An 18,889-nucleotide genomic window follows, 5' to 3' on the forward strand; every position below is an offset into this window, starting at 1 on the left:
AGGGAAAGCCTGAATGTCGCTTAAAAAGATTAAATGTATAAGCTTAAAAGCAACTTTAGACTCAAGGATCCCAACTTCCTTGTCATCAGCCTTTGTGTAATATTCAGAGAAAGCCTTAGTGATAGGTGTTTCAGCATGGGAAACACATATTAGCTGGTGCACCCTCCCATCTAGTACACCCTTGTCAGTGCTGCAGTGGGAATTCCTGTCAGCTGAAGGAAAGGAAATGCATTTTGATACTAATGAAGTTGGTCGAGCTGTCCTCTCGTGAAACCTTCAAGTTCAATCCCAAAGAATTTACGTCTTGTGTGCCAAAGGGTTTGGCATTTATGGATAGCATAGCGGGAGGAGTTGGACCAGCGTGGTACAAAAAAGCCCTCTGGTCAAGTGACCTCACTAGTTCAGAGATTACTGGGCATAAACTTCAAGATTGCTCAAGGGCATCTGTTTTCAGTTGAAGAACGCATCTGAATGTTCACTTCTTTTTACTCCTTTGGTCTCTCTCTCTCCATATTTTCAGCAGATACTTACAGTGGGGCTGGGACTCTTAGCAGGGAGAAGTCCAAGTTCTCCTCCCCTACCCCAGCCTTCTTATGGTATAAGTGAAGCCGCTGACCTTAACCCCCATCTTGGCTGTCTCTGACACTGCTGAACATACGTGCAACAACGTCCTCTTAGGGGAGTTTAAAAACAGCAGTCAGAAAACTGCAAGGTTGAAAGTGCTAGAGGCACGCCAGCTGGGCAGAATTAGTCCCCATAAGCTTTCCTCCTCACTGGGAGGTTGTGGAGAAGGAAAAAAAAAAGGGGGGGGAGGGGGTAGCAAATGAACAAATCGAGCATTGCTTGTTTATCCTGAAAGGCATGGGCTGTGAGAAACTCCTGGACCAGCTACTATGGAGAAAAAAAAATCTGTGCTTTAACATCACAAAGCACAGCAATGTTGCCAAGACACATTGTATTTTGAGCCTAATTAATCCTCCTTAATCTGTATAGATACCAAGTGTAGAAGTGAGAGTATCCTACATAGCATGCCAGACGCTCCCTGTTGCGATGCAAGAACAGTACTTCAATTTAGCAACATTTTTAGGCTCTGAGCAGATACCATTTGTTCAGCCACGCTGCATTTATACCTCTTCTCCCCGTGCTAAATGTGCCCCTTGAAAAGCAGGCAGGGCACACTCTTGGTGCATGCATGCACGCTACACTCCTCTGGCCGAAAAAAATCCCAAAGACTCTCCTTGCTGCTTCACAGGTGTTGCAGCTTCTGCAGGCTGAAGCTACATTCAGAGTATTAGTGATGTCTCTGGTAGATTAACTTACATTCTGCTAGTTGTGGCACGCGCTTCTCATTTCCTGAAGACTTGTGCTTACATGTCCAACCGTGGTTTAATGGTTTGGCTTAGGGCCTTCGTTACCGGCTTGGGGAAGCCTACCAGAAGGAGGGTATTTGCCCTCGTCCTCCTGTGCCAAAGAGCAGGGTGCCTCTGTTTGTGCAAGATCGCTTTTCATACCCGCAAAAAAATTAAACGCTGCACATTTGCCAGATATGGAACACTTCACCTAAAGGGCTCCCAGAGCGATTCACTAACAGAATGAACCCACCGGGGCATTCGGAGCAGAGCAAAACCCAGTATCCAGCAACTGGAATCCCCAGTAGCGGGCAGGTGACTTGTCTGGACTGGGAGCTGCGCGGGGTGGATGGCGTCCAAGCCTCCACGGCACAGACAGTGCTGAGGGGTGCCGGTGCCAAGGGACATCTCCGTCCCTCGGACGGGGCGCACAGGGCTGCTCCGCTTGCCGCAGGCACCGACGCCACGCTCGGGTTGCAGCCCCGATGCCGTGCTGAGGTTGCAGCACTGATCAAAACGTGGGAAGTCGGGTGCAAGAATTTCCATGAAATCCACTGAGAACAGCATCAGGGCTTCCCGGAAAGCCCTTCTCTTACCGATTCACCATCATTTTTTAATGCACGTTTGAGCTTTCTTTGGAGTCTAATTAAGGCCCTAATCAGTTTAAATGATGAAAATCTTTCCCAACACCAGCATATCAAACATACAGAAGCAACAGTTCTGCTCCTGTCAAAGCGAGCCTGACTCGCCTTCGCTCGTGTGAGGGCACCATGCTGAGTAGAAAGGAAAAATCACATTCTTCATCAGCACTTCACAGTGAAATTTAAGTTGTCAGTTCCTCCTGGGAAATCCTGATGCAACACCCAAACCGTCCCTGTGAACTGGAGCTTGGTGAATGTTTAATTACGCCCAGGAACAAACACACATTGCTGCGTGGGGGCTGCGAGGAGCCATCTGAGCTGCCTGCTAAGCTTCTCTGTCCCAGAAGCAGTTTCTTCAATAGCATTTGCTTATCGAAAATAATTAGAGGTAGGAATGCTGGAACTGTGATTATGAAACAAATGGTAAATCTATTTGCTCAGACGAAATGTATCGAAAGATACATCTAGACACAGCTGGAGACTGAGGTGATACCGCAAGGATAACAACTCCAGATCCAATTTCATCTTTCATGATTAAAAAATGAGCAAGAAAGTGTTTTATGAAATGTGAAGGTTAACAAATGTTCCCTCACAAGCAATGACGACAGTTTATCTTTCGAAACAAATGATCAGGCTACGGTCTGCTAGCAGCTCCTGAAATACATTTGAAAGATTTCTTCTAAAAACCCACCGCGGCCCGGCGCACACCGCCAGCGGCCCGCCGCGCTGCCGACACCTCGGCCGAAGCCGTGTCCGAAGGAAGGCCGCCGCAGCGGGCTGGGGGCCGGCCGCGCTCCTGCCCCAGCGCTCTGCCCCACGCCGGGGGCAGGAGCCCAGGAGTCCATCCCGGCCCCCCATCCCTGCGGTGGCCGCGGCCCAGCGACCGACCCCTGCCTGCAGGAGGGGTGGCACGAGCGGCGTCCCGGACCTGCGAATTAACGACCACTTCAGCTGAATTTCTAAGCTGCCCTGAATATTCCAGGAGCCCTTTCTCTCTATAGGTCAGCACCTATACGTTGCGGCCACGAGGCAAGCGGGAGCCTGGTGGTGGGTGGTAGCGGCTGGGTCTCTGCAGCCCCCACCCACAGGCAGGAGCGGGCACGCTGCGGGCTCGTGGGGGGAGACTGAGCGAGGGGAGGGTAACGAAGCATGTATTCCTAAACAACACAACCAGCTCACAAGCAAATTCAAAGAAACGTTGGTCTATGAACAGGTTATGAAACGCCACGTTTTTTCTCCTGGCCATTACGCAGCAATATTCCTTTTGGACTTCAGATAGAAAAGATGCATGCATTTACATTTATGGGTGCAGAATCAGACTACCTTTTAATTTTGCACATGATGGTTGACCTACTAAATATCAGTGCAATGCTCACCCTGTTCTTATTCAAAGGCACGTGGAGGAAGTGGCCGACAATAAATGCCTTTGACTGTCCTCCAGATGAAGTACTCCCTTTATGGTGCAAGTACAGTCTGAAGTATGAAAACTTATTTTCAGGAATGAATTCTGCTAAAATTTGACTAGTAGAACAAATACCGCGAGTTGTTTAATGAGGAAAAAAAAAAAGATGTGGATAGAGGCTATAAAACTATTACAGGGAAGGAATCATATAATGACGGGAATGGGTAATTCTCCATGAAGAAAAATTCAAATTACCAGGAGTGAACAGACAGTAGAGAAGATGGTGATGGCAACTTTAGTTCCTTCTATTAATAGAACTAATAGTTAAAATTGAGAGAGAAAGAAATATTACGTGTAGAAGGCAACAGAAGATGTTTTAAAGTAAAACTATTGCTTTATACTTCCATAAAATATGGGACTGCATAGCAGTGCACTTATTCCTATCCTAGGACTCTGAAAGGGTTCCTTAGCGTCAGGAGAACAGAACTCGGGAGTTCGGCAGAACCCCCCCAAAACCAGTATAAACCTAAATTTACTTATTAGGGAGAACACAAAACATCATAGCTGCAAAGCTGTCTAAACAGCTGAACGCTAGTTAACAACTGTGTTACAGAATTAATATTATTCCTTCCTACTCGAGTCTTGGTCAAATTTCCTGAGATATGACAATTATATTGTTCTTCCCAACAAAAAACACAATTAAGAAATATTTCTAGTGGTCAAAGCTGCTATAATGGACTAAATTCAGATAGGGGAAAAATATTTAAAGGAAAGGCCACCTAAGCCTTCCCTCCACAATTTAACCGTGCTGCACCAATAGCAGCAGACTCCCCCCTTGGTGGGCCGGGGATTATTCTAACTTGACAAATGGAGACTCAGGGGCTACGAGACCCCTTTCAGGCACAGAACAAGTTGGTTTCAGAGACCACGCTTAACTGCTGCTGTGACAGAAGCTGTCCGACATGGCCAAACACTAGCCACAACTCTTCCCTTCAGTGTTTCATGTCATGAATTGCCGTCTCTTCTCAAAGATGGGACGTGGACCATTTCCTGGGGTCTGCAACTCCTGGCTTCTTTCCCACCTCTAGCGCAGGCTTCTGGTGTGCCCCAGAAAGTTGTGCCATCTGGGGACCAGTGAGAAGATCACAGATTAAGCTTTTCCACCTCAAAGCAGCATTCTCAGGATAAACCAAGGAAAGAAAGAAAGAAAGAAATGCTCTACAGCTGCAATGATAAAAAGGTTCTTCTAAGTTTAACAGCATCAATACTGCTCTCCTTCGGCACTTTAACGTGCCTGATTTGATGCCACACATTATTTTTGTTATGAAACTAGAACAAACCAAAATCAATACGGTGCTCATTAAATGGACAAAACATGGGGTAGCTCATAGGTCTCAAAAAGCAAATGTAAATGGGAATCACCGCCCAGCTGAGTATTTCTAGTAGGGTTCTGTAATGCTGAATATCTATTTTTCAGGTCAGATTTAAAAAACAAACACCCACCCCCCACCCCCTCACCCCAACACTGTTTATCAAGTGCACAAGTGACAAAGTCTAGAGAAGTGATAAATAATGGAGAGGAGGATGACTGATGGAGAGACCTGGGTCGCTTGGCAAGCTGGGTGCAGACAAGATAAAGAAAAGATAAAGTATAAACAATGTAAAGTATAAAGAAACATTCCAGAAACTAATGCACCCTATGCTTTCTGGAAGGAAGACTATTCCTGGAAGAAGCTCTCCTGAGAGGTTTTGGGGGTCCTTCTGATTAGTACCTCGCACGACCCAATTGTGATACTATGATGAAAAGAAATTACGCAATCCTCAACAAGGGAAGATCAAGAGCTGTTATATTCTTCATTGACACGTCAGAATTATGTCCACAACACAGAAAGAGTACAGCTGAACTGAAGGAGGGTCAGTGAAGAACCAAAATGCTAATTTGGGGTTAGAAATCTGTGTGTTAAAGAACCTTCTGGAGCTCAGCTTTTTCAGCTCAGCACAGACAGGGTTAAGGATACTTCCAGAGCAAGTGACTTTTGGCATTAGTAAATACTCAGATTTAAGCAAGGTAAAAAAATTATTTCATGACATTGAAGATAGTTAACTCTTTCCTCGCCACACCCTTTCCACAGCCTGCTTATCCTGTCTTTTGCCCTTCACATGTGTTCCACCCTTACCCAAGCTCCCCCTCACTTACGTTTTGGGGACACATCCCACCTAAGTCGGTGTGGACCTGCAGCTGCTGCCTGTGTGGCAGAATTTCTGCTGAGACATTTCATGTGTGCCCTGGAGAGTTTCAGCTCAAACAGGAGCAAAGATCCTCATGTGGGCAGGACGCTCTTGTACACTGCCTGCCTGAAAGGCAAGGTGGCAGCTCCCGTATGGCAGCTAATAGACTTATGTCTTCTATTTGGTTTAATCTCTCATCTTTAGAAGGAGAAACTTGTTTGTTCAAGTTTACTAAGAAAATATTTACTAAAGATTTTTAGGAATATGTTTTACTTTGAAACACATGAAGTATCTGATCACTGAGACTAATCTAGCCAGCCTCTGGACACCACAAGGTTAGACGGCATTTTACCTCCCTGTCTTAAAACGGCGTGTTGGTTTTGTTTTGCTTCACATGTGTTCGCTGGTTGAGGTTGCATAAGAAATGCTATCAGTGCTTTAGGAAAAAAAAAAAAAGAACACACACACATCAGCAGGAGATCAAGTATGTTCTTCCAAAGGAAAAACAAAGCAAAACTCAAAGTGTTTTGCAGTGTGACCCTCATAAGAATGTTTGCATTAGGCCTGCTATCTTATTAAAATTCATTTGTGTTTATATAAAGTATTTTGTACCAAACCCCCATACACACCAGGCAAAAAGTCCCATGTGTTATGTGTTGCAGACACACACTGACAGGGTAGTTCTAACTCGGAGTTAGTGATGGTCTCTGCAGACTTCCTCATGAGGAAAAAATTTTTGAAGTTGATCTGTAATTTTGGAGTGTTTTGCTGTTTGCTTAGGGAAGAGATGAGAGCCCCTTGGGAGGAACCTTACTCAATATAAGCACTACAAGTCCATCTAAAAGCTGTCACTAAAAAAGAAAAAGTAAAGGTTTGGTCAGGACTCAGTCAATATGCAGGACTACAACATCAAAGATAGGCCAGAAGAATTAACAGCCTTTTCCTAATTTTCTCAGCCAGCACTGTTTGTTCTTGTTGGTTCATGATAATAAAGTCATGTCCTCCTCCTTCTACCTTGACCTAAAAATAGGATTCCACCTCCCTAACTACAAAATATGTTAAGTGCAAATAAAAAGCCATGCTTAGACAGAGGAAGAAACTCCAACCTCTTCGGAGCAGGGCTGACCATGCACAAGTACGTGTTTTCATAGTAGAGGTTTAGAAAGACAAACAGCTGGCAGCGCACTGAGAGGCTTTGGGAAGAGCCCACATTACGTTCCTCTATTTACCTCAGGTAATCTCTGCGGCAAAGAATGAGATTCGCTTTTGTGTAAAGAGTTGATCCAACCTCTCCGAGACGACAGTCACAGCAGGCACACTTTAGACAGTCTTCATGCCAATACTTATCCAGAGCCTTCAGCAGGTACCGGTCCTTGATCTTGCGGTTGCAGCCAGCACAGCCCTTCTGCTTCCCTTTGGGTTGTACGGATAACATCGGCACACCTGCAACGCAAACAAAGCGTTTCGTTTAGAAGATATCCAAACAGCTTGAATAGGTTGCCTGCATTTGGGGTAGCACTGTGAGCTATAGGTATATCTGTGAGCAAATACTGCCGCTGGTTTCATTACAAGGAGTTCACATTGCAAGAAGCTGATAGTCAAAGGAATTTAAACTTCATTTGCTGTCGCGGGTTAAGTGGGAGTGCGACACTTGCAGGAACACAGCCCTTTTTTCCTAAGGGTAGGGCTGATACAAAGCACCAGACTTTTTTTAATTAACATCTTGCAGCCGAATAAACTGGCTGCAATTTCAACGTTTGCTTTTTTCCCCTCATTACCAGTACTCTTGTGTTGTTAATTACCTGCCACAGGCAATTACGAAGATCAGAAGGGTCATCACTGTACGTACCCCCAGTCCAACATCTTGGCTGGATCAAGTTTGATGGGGAAAGGAGAGGAGTGGGTATAAAAAGATGTGGTACACCACTGTTTTTCCTCTCTTGTGAACCCCGCTGGTCACAGAGGCCTCAGTGAAAGCTAGAAATGTTATTCAAAAGCCCTTGCGGACTGCTGAGAATAACCCAACCAGTGGCCCTCTACCACTAGTGGAGCCACGCTCCTTAAGCAAAGGAGAGCTTTCCTTCTCCTCTTGGACCGCTGGAGAAGGTAGTAAAAAGCCAGGAGGTTTTTTCCTCCCTGGAAATCCCCGCCGGGACTGCAAAGCAAGCATGAGCTAGCTGGGTGTGAGGTGGTGATAGGACACTCAAGTCACTGGGCTGGTGGAGACTTGCCGTGGCCACCTTCCTCACATTGCTGTCTCCAGCTTTTTCCTCTCTTCCACGCAGCTGGTGCCTCCCACGGTGAGCACTGACACGGGTGTGAGACCTGTTTCCCTTCTCAGTTTAAGAGGGAGACAGGAGAGGATTTTATAGAATCCACAGGCAAGGTGGAAAAATAAACAAGGATTGTACTGTGGGGGAGGAAGAGGACAGGAGATGATGAAAGAAGCAACGAACTCCCTGAGACGCCAGAATCCCATTTTCTCTAGAGCCTTGATTTTACTTTCTTACTGATTTTTATTTTTGCTAGTGTCAATCATTAAAAATGACAATGCTGGCCCTGTAACGAGCATGTCGTGGGCTTAACCAACACAGAGAAGATGAGAGGGGACACTCTGGCTACAGTAGCAGGTGTCACTGGTTATATGCTCTTACATAAAGTTAAGCCACCATTTCTGTGAGAAGCACCGATGTCCCAGAAAGTAGCAGCTTGATAATGGAATTATTAACAGTCCCTTAGCCGGAGAGGACCGAGTCAGTGCCACTGTAATAAGTGACATTTGCTGCTTTCCTTAAAAGCCAGCGTCACCTGACAGTGGCTAATGGTCAGCACACGTAAAACCCACCACTCCTACAGTAATAATTGCTTTGTCAGAGCTGCAAGCAGATGACAGTAGCACTTAAGACACCTCTACACAAACAGCGAGGTATTGATCCATTTGTTATCAAAGTGGTCTCAGCAGCATGGAGACAGGTCAAGTAACATTCAAAAACTCTTTAAGGCTTAAAGAGCCCTCCTGCTCTTTGCCACGGCACACTCGAAACCCGCTTGCAAAGTCGATACAACTCACCTTTTGACGCCAGTGACAAATATGCAATAATTAAATGAAAACTTAAATCTGTGTTTGGCTGCCACATATGCAACCCTTAACGCTCCCGAGAGAAATTCTGCATACACAGCCACAGAGAAACACCCGCATGTTTGGAAAGTGGGAAAAGACAGGGAAGTGTCAGAAGCGCAGTATACTGCGGGTGCTGGAGGGCAGACGGCAGAAGTCCTGTGCTCCTGGTGAGAGTTTCTTACAAGAACGAGGGAAGTGGTCCTGTGGTTCTGGACACAGCACTTTTTTTTTTTTTTTTTTTTTTCCAGAGTGCATTTCAGGAGCGAAGAGAGGCGTCAGTTTTCAAGTAATTTCTTTTTCGGAAAACTTAAAGCCTTCATCCCATGCTCTCTCTGACTCCATGCCAGGAAAACACTATATCGTGAGAAGAGACTGCCTTACTCTGAGGCAGAGAAGGGTGCATACACGGATTTGCATTTGCAAACTGTGTAAGATCAGTACCGGTGATGAAAGAAAATAGTTCGCACCTATGAAAACTAAGACCTAGATGTGCAAATTATATTTTAAGATAGGAGCCTTAGACACCAGTGAGTCATCACCACCCTCCAAACAGGCTCTCTAAATGTGAGCTGCGTACCCTTAGAGGCAGAAGAGGGTTTCCTACAAGGGGGGTCATCATACCATTCTTTTGCAAGGTTCATCTAGGTAACTTGAGGATCCTGCCTCTGGAGGTGCTGCAGATTTCAAAATGCAGATTCTAGATAACCAGAGCCTCTTAAAGCACCTCGCAAGAGAACTGCTGCATGGGTGGGGTTTGAGATCATCTCTGCAATTCAGAAGTACAAGACCTTCAGCCAGATGGGACCTCGCAAGGCCCTCGAGCGCTTTTGAAACCCGTGCCCTTTCAGAGTTCCAGCTGCCCTCACCCAGAGCGAGGAGTCCACTCCAACAGCAGCATGGTCAAGTGCAAGGGCAGCTGCACAGGGATGAAACCCTGGCTGGACCATTAGGAGAGGTTGTTTTGATTGCTAAGGGCAGTTTGGCAGGTTAGGAGGGTCTCCTGAGGTGGCAAGCAGGCCCGGAGAGCTGTGGGCTGGCTGTAGTGGCGGTTCGTGTTCCATCTGTGGCCCTGGCAGCCCTCACTCACCGCGGCCATCTCAGTTCTCCGCTATTGCAAGCACACTATTGTCTTATGAGAGGCTTCTGCGAATAAGGGGAATGAAACACTTTGATTTTCTTCTAATAACTAGCAAAGGAACAGATATATATATTTTTAAACAGTACCTTAAGCAAGGAAAAAAAGCTATGTATTTGGTCAGTGTTCAGCAGGGGGCTTTCTAATGAAAAAAGGTACCGTTTCAGAGATCATATGATGTTCAAAGCTGCTATTCCCACTCAGATAATAACGAGCAAGGTCAGCCTCTGCTGGTCAGGTTCAGTGTTTTGAAATTACATTTTGGTCTGTGAGGCTTCCCTCCGACATCCCAACCAACGAGTCTGCACGGAGCACACACGCCACTACAGAAAGTTGCAGCTGCAATTAGCTGGTGAGTTGACACAGCAGGCAAGGCGTGAAACAAAATTTCAAAAACTGCCAAACTTGATCAGCAAGGGTTCCTCGAATGCTTGCCATGTCATTTCCAAGCAACAAGAGAGCAGCATCTCAGAAGCTTAACCCCTTTCACGGTCGCAGGCTTGTAGAGAGAGAGAGGACACAGTTAACACCAAACCCCGCTTTCCTCCTCCTGCCTCCCGTCCAGCAAACCCCAAGCACCTGGGGAGCTGCGCTTTCTTTTTGGAAGTTTCCCCGCTGCAAGACGGCGATGCTGCTTCATTTCTCTATGTAGATTTTTTTCCCCGGTACTTACCAAGAAACGCCAAGATACCTAGTTCAATTTGACCAGGGGCATGTGGTGTCTAACCGGGGCTGCCAAGAAACAAAGAGCTCACCTTCGACAAATTCCATGTGTGCTCTGTGGGTGAGGATTAGAAAATGAGAAGTAGTGTCACAGAAATAGAAAAATTAACAGCTGGACACTCACCCGTATAAATAGTTGATCACAAAGCGAATGCTGATTGATTACCAAATTCTGCAAGTACCATCAAGTTACTCTCCCCTCTCCTGTTGCTAGCCATCCATCGCTACCTTTTCTTAGAAACAGTACATGAAGCCTTTCTAATTTTGGCTACCTACACTCCCTTCTTTGCCCTTTACAACTTAATAGACTTGCTGCTGGTAAATACAAAACAAAGCCTGTTCTGAGTGCTCGGAGCTCCAATGCACATTAAAAAATTATAGACACCACCTCTGGACATACTGAAATTTATGGCTGTGTCAAAAGAGGCTGTTATTGTAGTGAGTAATCTAAACTTTACCTCTGTTCACAGTCGGACAAACTAGCTTTAATCAGCCCGTATCTTCTCAGTCGGGGTCTTTCTGTAAAATTATTCAGCTGGCTTTATAACACAAGTGTCCACTAAGTACACCTCTAAATTTTTCTAAGCCATTTTACTGATATTTCTATTCACATAGCAATCAGCTGCAGTTCCTCTAAGGGCACTGTTCATAAAGCCTCGTTTCCAAGAGAGCCTGGGAACTTTTTATAAATGGTAGACCTTTTAAGTAACAGTTATCTGCAATGGTCCTACGGCGTACGGCTCCGCAGTGCTCTGGTCTGCAAGAGAGCTACTGGTCTCCTCTGAAAGCATGGAAGTTCACCACCTAATTTCTTTAATGCAACTCTAAAGGTTAATTGGTCTGAAAGAGTAATGCGGGACTGCTAGCTAATGATATATGCCTCGAGGCTTTGCAGCTTGCCTGTATTTTATACAGTCAAGTCCGGAGCATAAAACGCAGGTGATACCACTGTGACTTTTCAGACCCCCCTCCAACTTCCCGCAGCCCCCCTCGGCCTCCCCCGCTCCCAGCCGAGCCCTCCGCTACACCCACGTGTGCCGAGGGAAAGCGTCGGGAGCTGAAGGCGGTTCTCCTCCACCTGCATTTCATGCCTTGTTAGAGGGGCTCCGAGAAGTGCCGCCACTGCACTCCTCATTACCGCTGCAGAGAACTAAAAACAGCCCTAATGAGGAGAGCCAGAGCGTACAGTACGGGGTGGGAGGAGGGATGTCCTCCCACACTCCCCGAGGAATCTGGCCAAAATCTTCAATTTGCCATTTATGACAGCTAATTAGTTATTCTATTCAAAATCTTTGCTTTAAATAAAAGAACTAATTATACACAAAGGTCAGTCCCCCACCTCCTGTGAAGCACACATAATTGGCTTATTTCCCCAACACTGTGTGTATGTTTTACACAATGCTTTCAGGCAGATGGCTTTAACTCTTTCCCTCTGCAAGTTTTTTGGTGGGGTTTTTGTTGTTGTTGTTTTTTAAAAAAACAAACCAAAACTTTTCCTCAGATTAGCTACTTTTTCCATAAAAGCTTGCTCAACAACAAAGCAGGTAACTACACACACACACACACACAAAATGCATCTACTCTGGAAGGTTTGTGACAACCACTCCAGCGCAGTGCTTCCTATGTAGTTGCACAGCACCTTGTGCAACATAGTACTGGAATTATGTTTTTATTCTCCACCACAAATTCTTGCTTGCGCAGTGCCTTTCAGACACAGTTACCACATTTCTGAACAACCATTCTGCCAAAGACCACAATTATGGCAGGTTTATGTTACACTTCTTTATTCTCTTTTTTTTTTTTTGAATTTTTTTTTTTTTTTTTTTTTTTTGTGATTTATGTAAGTGGTTATTGTAGGGATGCAGCATTCCAGTGCTAAAAGCAATTCTGGTTTAAAGACCGGAGTTTTGGCAGTTGGGCAATTGAGCCTAGGTTTCCGAGTTCCACTTGAGGGAAAAAATGTTTATTTCTAGCATCAACACTCCTTAAATGAGCTGACCTCCTTTTGCCTGCTAACAAAAACCCTAGCATTTGGCTGCAAAAGATGAAAAAGTAACTGAAGAGTAGGAGTAATCTTATTAACTCCTGTCTCATCACAATAAATAAGCTGCAGTCTTATGTCTTTTATCAGAGGATCTGATATCATTTAAAAGCATTAGAGCCCTGCATCACCCATTTAAGTAAATGCAGACAGTCATTGCCAAAAAGATGCAGTGAATTTCATTCCCTTAAAAAGAAACTCACTTTGTGTTCCCAGTATTGTATTACTCACCTTCTATGAATATTACACCCTGCGAAACAAGTTAAACCATGCACTTCCACTGAACTGAGAGTACGCCGTCTCGGGCATCTTCACCAAGAATTTCATTTGAAGAATTATGGCCAGCAAGGTGAAACTCATCATGTCATCTGTATATCCAATTAAAACGTTACATTTGGAACACCGAGTACTTGCAACTAAATGCTTATGAACGAGTCTTAGACCATTCATCAAAATTATTCAATGAGTAACCACCGTCTTTTTTCATTTCCAGTTTCATGCTGCAATATACAGCAGATGATTTTTACAGTGGCTTTAGCAATTCATTTGTGGTATTCTTTCTCTGAATCATTACTGAACAAATTTCCCAAGCATGGCAAAAAAGTAGTTGGAGAGGGCAGTTAATAGGAGAAACAACATTTTGGTCACTACTTCTATTTTAACAATGCTATAGTCCTCCTCCCAGTAATGCAGCAATTTTTTGGGGGCCCTACAGTTCAGAACAAGCTTTAGAGAACCATATTTTAGAGTCTAGTGTCCCCTGGCAGTTTCAGCTGCCTAAAAGTGACCCAAAGCTTCATGAGTGGCTTAGCCGCCCCTCCAATCTCCCATGCAGAGACCCTGTTTTCAAGCCATTTGCTCAGATAGACCAAGATACCCAAAATAATCATTTACATCATTTGAATCTGTACCAAGGTAGTGTTCTGAAGCAGGACCGAGGTTTAGGGTTAGAGTCTAGATTTTCATTTTCCCCAAAAGTTTTGAGGCTTCCAGTACCTGCTTTAAGACTCTATTATGGAGTTGCTCTTACCAGAGGACAACCTGTAGCTATAAAGGAACACATGGCGGCAGGACCAAACGCAAACCATAAGAATTGTTGAGGCAAAACAGTTTCTATAAATCATTCCAGTAAGCAACCTTTTCCCTGTGCTTGTAAAATATGCTTGTTTGAGCTTTAATTTTTCATAATTGGCGTATGTCCAAAGCTTATTCTTAGCACATGCAGTGTTTCAGTAAAATCCATTTTTACTGTTTGAAGCCCTGGGAACAGTAAAAAGACATGCAAATTTCTTCCACCTTCAACCTAGTCTGAGAACATTCTGATCAAGTTTTCTAAATTAGTCACAATTTAGCATCCTACAGTCTGGCAAAGGTCCTGATTTTAGGTGGCAAGTTCCCTCCTTCAGTGTCTGTAGTAGAAGAAAAGTCTGGCAATGGAGACACTACCCTCAAACCAGCTTTCCAGCAGTATAAGAACATCACAGATGAGAAAATTATTATTAGGGATGACTAGCCTGAAACTTATCCTGTATTCCTCAATATTCCATCGATTTGCAGGTTACCACTGAAAAGACACTATGCTTAAGTTTTCTATTCAGGGAGGTGGGTGTCAAAGCAACCCAATGGAAAAAGGGTCTCCGAGTCAAATGGCCACAAAGGTAAGAACTCATCCTTTGCTCTCCAGCTCATTGAAGAATAACCTATGTATCAATGTTAAATACAGGGAATTTTTTGTTCCTCCCCTTTTCAAAAAGCAAAAAAAATCAAATAGAAAAACCCTATATCAAGTTAAAAATCCCAAAGAGTGTTTGAGAAGTAAAAACTCAAGTCAATTATTTCCAGGCACATGTGAAATACTACACAATTCTCATCTTCCAGTTAAAATGCACTGTTTAACGTATTATTACTGAGGTTTCAAGACATAAGCAAAGATGTGCGATGTAGCAGAGCTCAGGTTTAGCAGTGAAACATTAACATAACCCTGACAGATTTGGTACGCTATATATGTGAATATTTTAAGGAGAATAGAAGTATATCATTGCACGATCATCATCATCATCATCATCATCTTTTCTTCTGCCTCTTTGCAGACATATACAATGTCAACCTAAGCTTTCGGCAACCTTAATAGAATTTCAGTGCCCACTGCCAAATGGCCATTTGATGTTCTGCTCTGTGTACACTGATGAAGCAATCTGTCACAGGCCTTAATGCAGGCAATGATGACTATCCAATCTAAAGCTTTCACAGGCTTATAGAAATTTCTCAAGACTTTTGGAGCCTATAATAATTTGTGCAATACCACAAAAGAATTTGGAATCCTGGTGCTCTGTATTTAATGAAATATGAATATACTCTTTTAAATGTTTCTCGAAGAAATCCTACTCAGGCCGAAAGCATATTTTACACCATCAATCACCAGGAAGTTGTGCTGGCAACTCTGAAATAGCAAAGGCTATGTAGTGATTGCAAGTTATTGTAGTATGAAACTAACAGCCCCTCCTGCCCCTGTCCAAACTTACTGCAAAGCCAAGCATTGATGCTCATGCCCTGCACAAGATTAGTACAATAAATATACAAGGACTATAATTTATTTGTGTATTTTCTTCATTTCCAAGATTCAGCTATAGAGAATACAGAGGGAGTCTGTCTACTTAATGCAGTCCGTGTAAGAGATACTACTGCTGCTGACCTTCTAGAAGTCGTGAAATACACTTCCCTGGTGATTCAGAAGGATGCAGTTATTCCCCAAACCTAGCCTTTTCTCCCTTCCCTAGCAAAACCAGACCAACCCATCTGCTAATAAAAGTTGAAAGGAGAAGGGCAAGGAGAGCTATTTCCTTCTCTTCTTGTTGAAAGGAAAAAACACAACAGACAGTCCTTTGTAGGACCATTTGCATGCTGAGCTGTCAGACCATGCACTTTCCATTAAAGAGATAGCATCCCTTTTCGTAAGTCCATTTGGGATCCATTTTAGTGTTATCTAAAAATCAAATCTACATGGTAATCCTTTTAATGTACTCTTGACTTTTAAAAACAGCTTTATGTTCCTTCAGGAAATGTTTTAAGCCATTACTCAGTAATTACTACTCACCCATGAAAACACTGATCTTTTACAATATATAATCAGTTTGCTGACTTAAAAAATAAAGCAGACTGGAATTTTGTCTCATGAAAGTAGCGAAGAAAAACCAAGGTTAAGAGAGCATCCTCCCCCCCCCACCTCAATATTTCAAAGTGGTATGTTTTTCCTGTTGTATAAGAGAGGGGCCAAGGTGGTCACAGTCCCAAGTTTCCGCGTTAAGTCTCCGGGTGTGGAGACTCTCAATCTCAGTTTTGCATTGGTGATCACTACGCAAGTAACCAATAAATAATTACTGATTTTGGAAGCCAAATTTGTATCATTGTGGATATAAACAATACCCTAACCTTTAGCAAGCTCTGAAGTTTTGAATGACACTATACAACCTCCTGAAACGCTCGCAACATAGGAAAGCCATGGAATTTGTGGAGGTGCTTTGGTAAGCTTCATCTGTTCCTGAACATGTCTCAGAAAAGGTGCCAAAAACGGTTCACGTCTAGTGCAACTTTACTGGTTTTATCTGGACTACACCTGCAGTCAATACAGCAATGCCTAGCCAGGCTTCGGGGGCCTGAAGTTACTTTGAAAGTCCTACTCCCAGCTCCTAAAAGGTTTGCCTTGCTCCCTTCCAAACTCCTTTGCCCACCCAGAGGTGGTCGGGAGGCAGAGGAGAGTTTGAGTGGGATAGTACACCAGCACTGTCTTGCCCTTTCTAGCAGGAGCCAGAAAAAGGACAGGAATGCATTTTGCTCAATTACAGCTCCTGTCTGAGAATGACCAGACAAAAGCCCATGATTTCTGTAATGCAGATGCTCAGACTACATACAGGAGGTCCCTGGATATCCTGGCCTTGCATGCAGTTTAACAAAGACCCTCGATGTCTATACAGAGAATAGCCTACCAACAATTGGAACCATCCTTCCCATCCCACCGCTGACCCCAGAGAGCACAGCACCCTTCTCACTCAGCTGCTCCGGCAGCTTAATATTTCACGACTAGAAAAAGGGCAGGGTGAAGTTTTTCAGAAAGAACTTGCTGTATCTTGCAAATAATACCAACTAAAGTTGTTGTTCTCTTAATGCCATGAAGATAGAAAAGACACAGAAAGCAGAGACTAAATACTTTCATTGCTTCTGTTCTTCTGTTTACTGCGGTCTAGCTTCAGCCTTACTTAGCCACAGTTTGCTTCCATAGGTTTTACTCTACCCCATTTTGCTACCACAATTAGGACAGAGAAAGTCCTGCTCTTGGCCATTTCCCCTTTCATTCACAGGGAAAGGTATGCGGACCCCAGTGCAACACTGTTCATTAAACATTTGTTATAGCTGCAGTTGGCTAGTAACTATATGCCTCAAACTAATTTTTGTTACTCACAACTGATTAAGTCAGGGCTCACAAGCCACAGCTGGCCATTAATGCTACCCTTCTTTACAAGAAATTATGCTGATAAGAATTAAAAGTGGTTTCTTGGCATGAGCTGTTGTATACTCATTCTATAATGAGTTCCTTTGAGGTGACGTATAGAGACAGGATTTAAGCACTATTACCCTGGACAACAGGAAAGACCCAAGTAAAATTGCAAGACCTTTTTTTTTTTTTTCTTGTGTTTCTCTTTTTGTGAAATGCCCCAGAAAGGCTTTGAAAACTCTGCTACAATTCACCATATATTCCAGAATAAAGTGAGCACTAAGGGTTTGGGGCAAGTCAGCATGACATTTAGTTTGCATTAAAGCATCTTAGAAGTCATATGAAACATACCGTAACAGAGCATATTCTACTCTATTAAGCATTCAGGAGCATCGCAGTCTTCAGAATATGGATGAGAAGTTGGAATTGCACAAGACATTCCTCTTCTTACGGTTGACCACTGAGTTGAATTCAAGCTGATCCTAAGGGAACCATTTTCATTAACCTGCAGTAGCTCTCTAATCCTATTCCTTGAGTTTCAGACCACCACCACTACAAGAATTTATGACCTGCTGCCTGCACTTTGGATGGTACTCACACTTCACTCTTTTCCTCAATGCATCCTGCTCCTCTAGATCATTTCCACTGCTTCATGCAGCAACCGACCCCCTTAAAGTGGAAGTCTGCTCTTCAATTCAGTTATTTATGCTCCATTTAATTCTCACCAACAGACTTCAAGATGCCGATGGTTACACTTGGTTAAAAACAATGAAAAAAAAATAGCATATGACCTAGCCCAGTGTGTAGAACCAAAAGCCTCCTGAAACGCACCTCCTGAAGTCTGGCCCGGATATGTATCTACTAATGCCTTGCCTGAAACCTCAGACTAAAAAGAAATTCTAAACCACTAATCTTCAGCCCCAAATCCACTACACTTCTGGGCCAAAATACTGACTGAGCAGCTCTTCCTCCGCTTCATTTCCATGGGAGTCTCTACTGCTTGATTTGCTCAGTTTTTGTCCACCTCATCATGAGATTCCCGACAGCTGAGAAGAACTCCTTCACTGAACTAATGAAATAAGGAGTCTTAAGTGCCCTGCAATCCTTTTTAGAAAAGTCTGTATCTCCAGATGAGTCTCAATTTCACAGCATCAGGGAACTGTGTGCCAGTGCGCTGAACCGGAACGCCAGGGCTAGCAGGAGTTGCGCACAACAATGCTAACATCAGGGTTATTTTAGATTAGAGTACTTCCAAATCAATTTTGGATTCAAACTTTTAAATGCACTCTCCAGAAGGAATCTGCACTGACTGAGTATTTTCAAGGCTAATTTTCTAAGCTTGAATGAAACTCATTCTTATCTAAGAAAAAGATGCAACTAGCCTTTCCCACAAAGGCTGGGTCATGGCTAGAAAATTAGGCAGACAACAGTTCTAAAAAGAAGTAAACTGCCTAAGAAAACACCCATAAAACTGCAAACAAAAAGCCCTACTGATGCTGTTGTGAGGATATTTTAACAGAGACCAGAAGCTGTCACGACATTCGGGACCCAAGGCACTTCTCCTATAGCTTCTATAGCAGTCCCATTCTAGCAGGGGTAAGGACATACTCTGGGCTACTCGGGGCAGCAGGGCTGCGCTGCGGGAACATGCATCATGCTGCAGGGGGATACGGCAGGAGCTGAACATCCACAGCCTGATGGCAGGTTTTTGCCGGACTAAAAATCCTGCAGAATTAAGACAGATCCTCAGCACTCTACA

General features: G+C 43.9%; 1 protein-coding gene across 5 annotated transcripts in view; it reads right to left on the bottom strand.

Annotated features, from left to right (window-relative positions):
- Nucleotides 1-18,889, bottom strand: part of LMO1 (LIM domain only 1) — a 66,197-nt gene that overhangs the window by 10,703 nt on the left and 36,605 nt on the right. For all 5 annotated transcript variants that reach the window (XM_049820436.1, XM_049820434.1, XM_049820435.1 and 2 more), the window contains exon 2: nucleotides 6,851-7,064. In XM_049820436.1, coding sequence (XP_049676393.1) covers nucleotides 6,851-7,056 — 206 coding nt within the window. In that variant the 5' untranslated portion in view covers nucleotides 7,057-7,064. The remainder of the gene's footprint in view (nucleotides 1-6,850; nucleotides 7,065-18,889) is intronic.

Source organism: Accipiter gentilis, chromosome 17 (genome assembly GCF_929443795.1).
Source record: "Accipiter gentilis chromosome 17, bAccGen1.1, whole genome shotgun sequence".
Lineage (NCBI taxonomy): Eukaryota > Metazoa > Chordata > Aves > Accipitriformes > Accipitridae > Astur > Astur gentilis.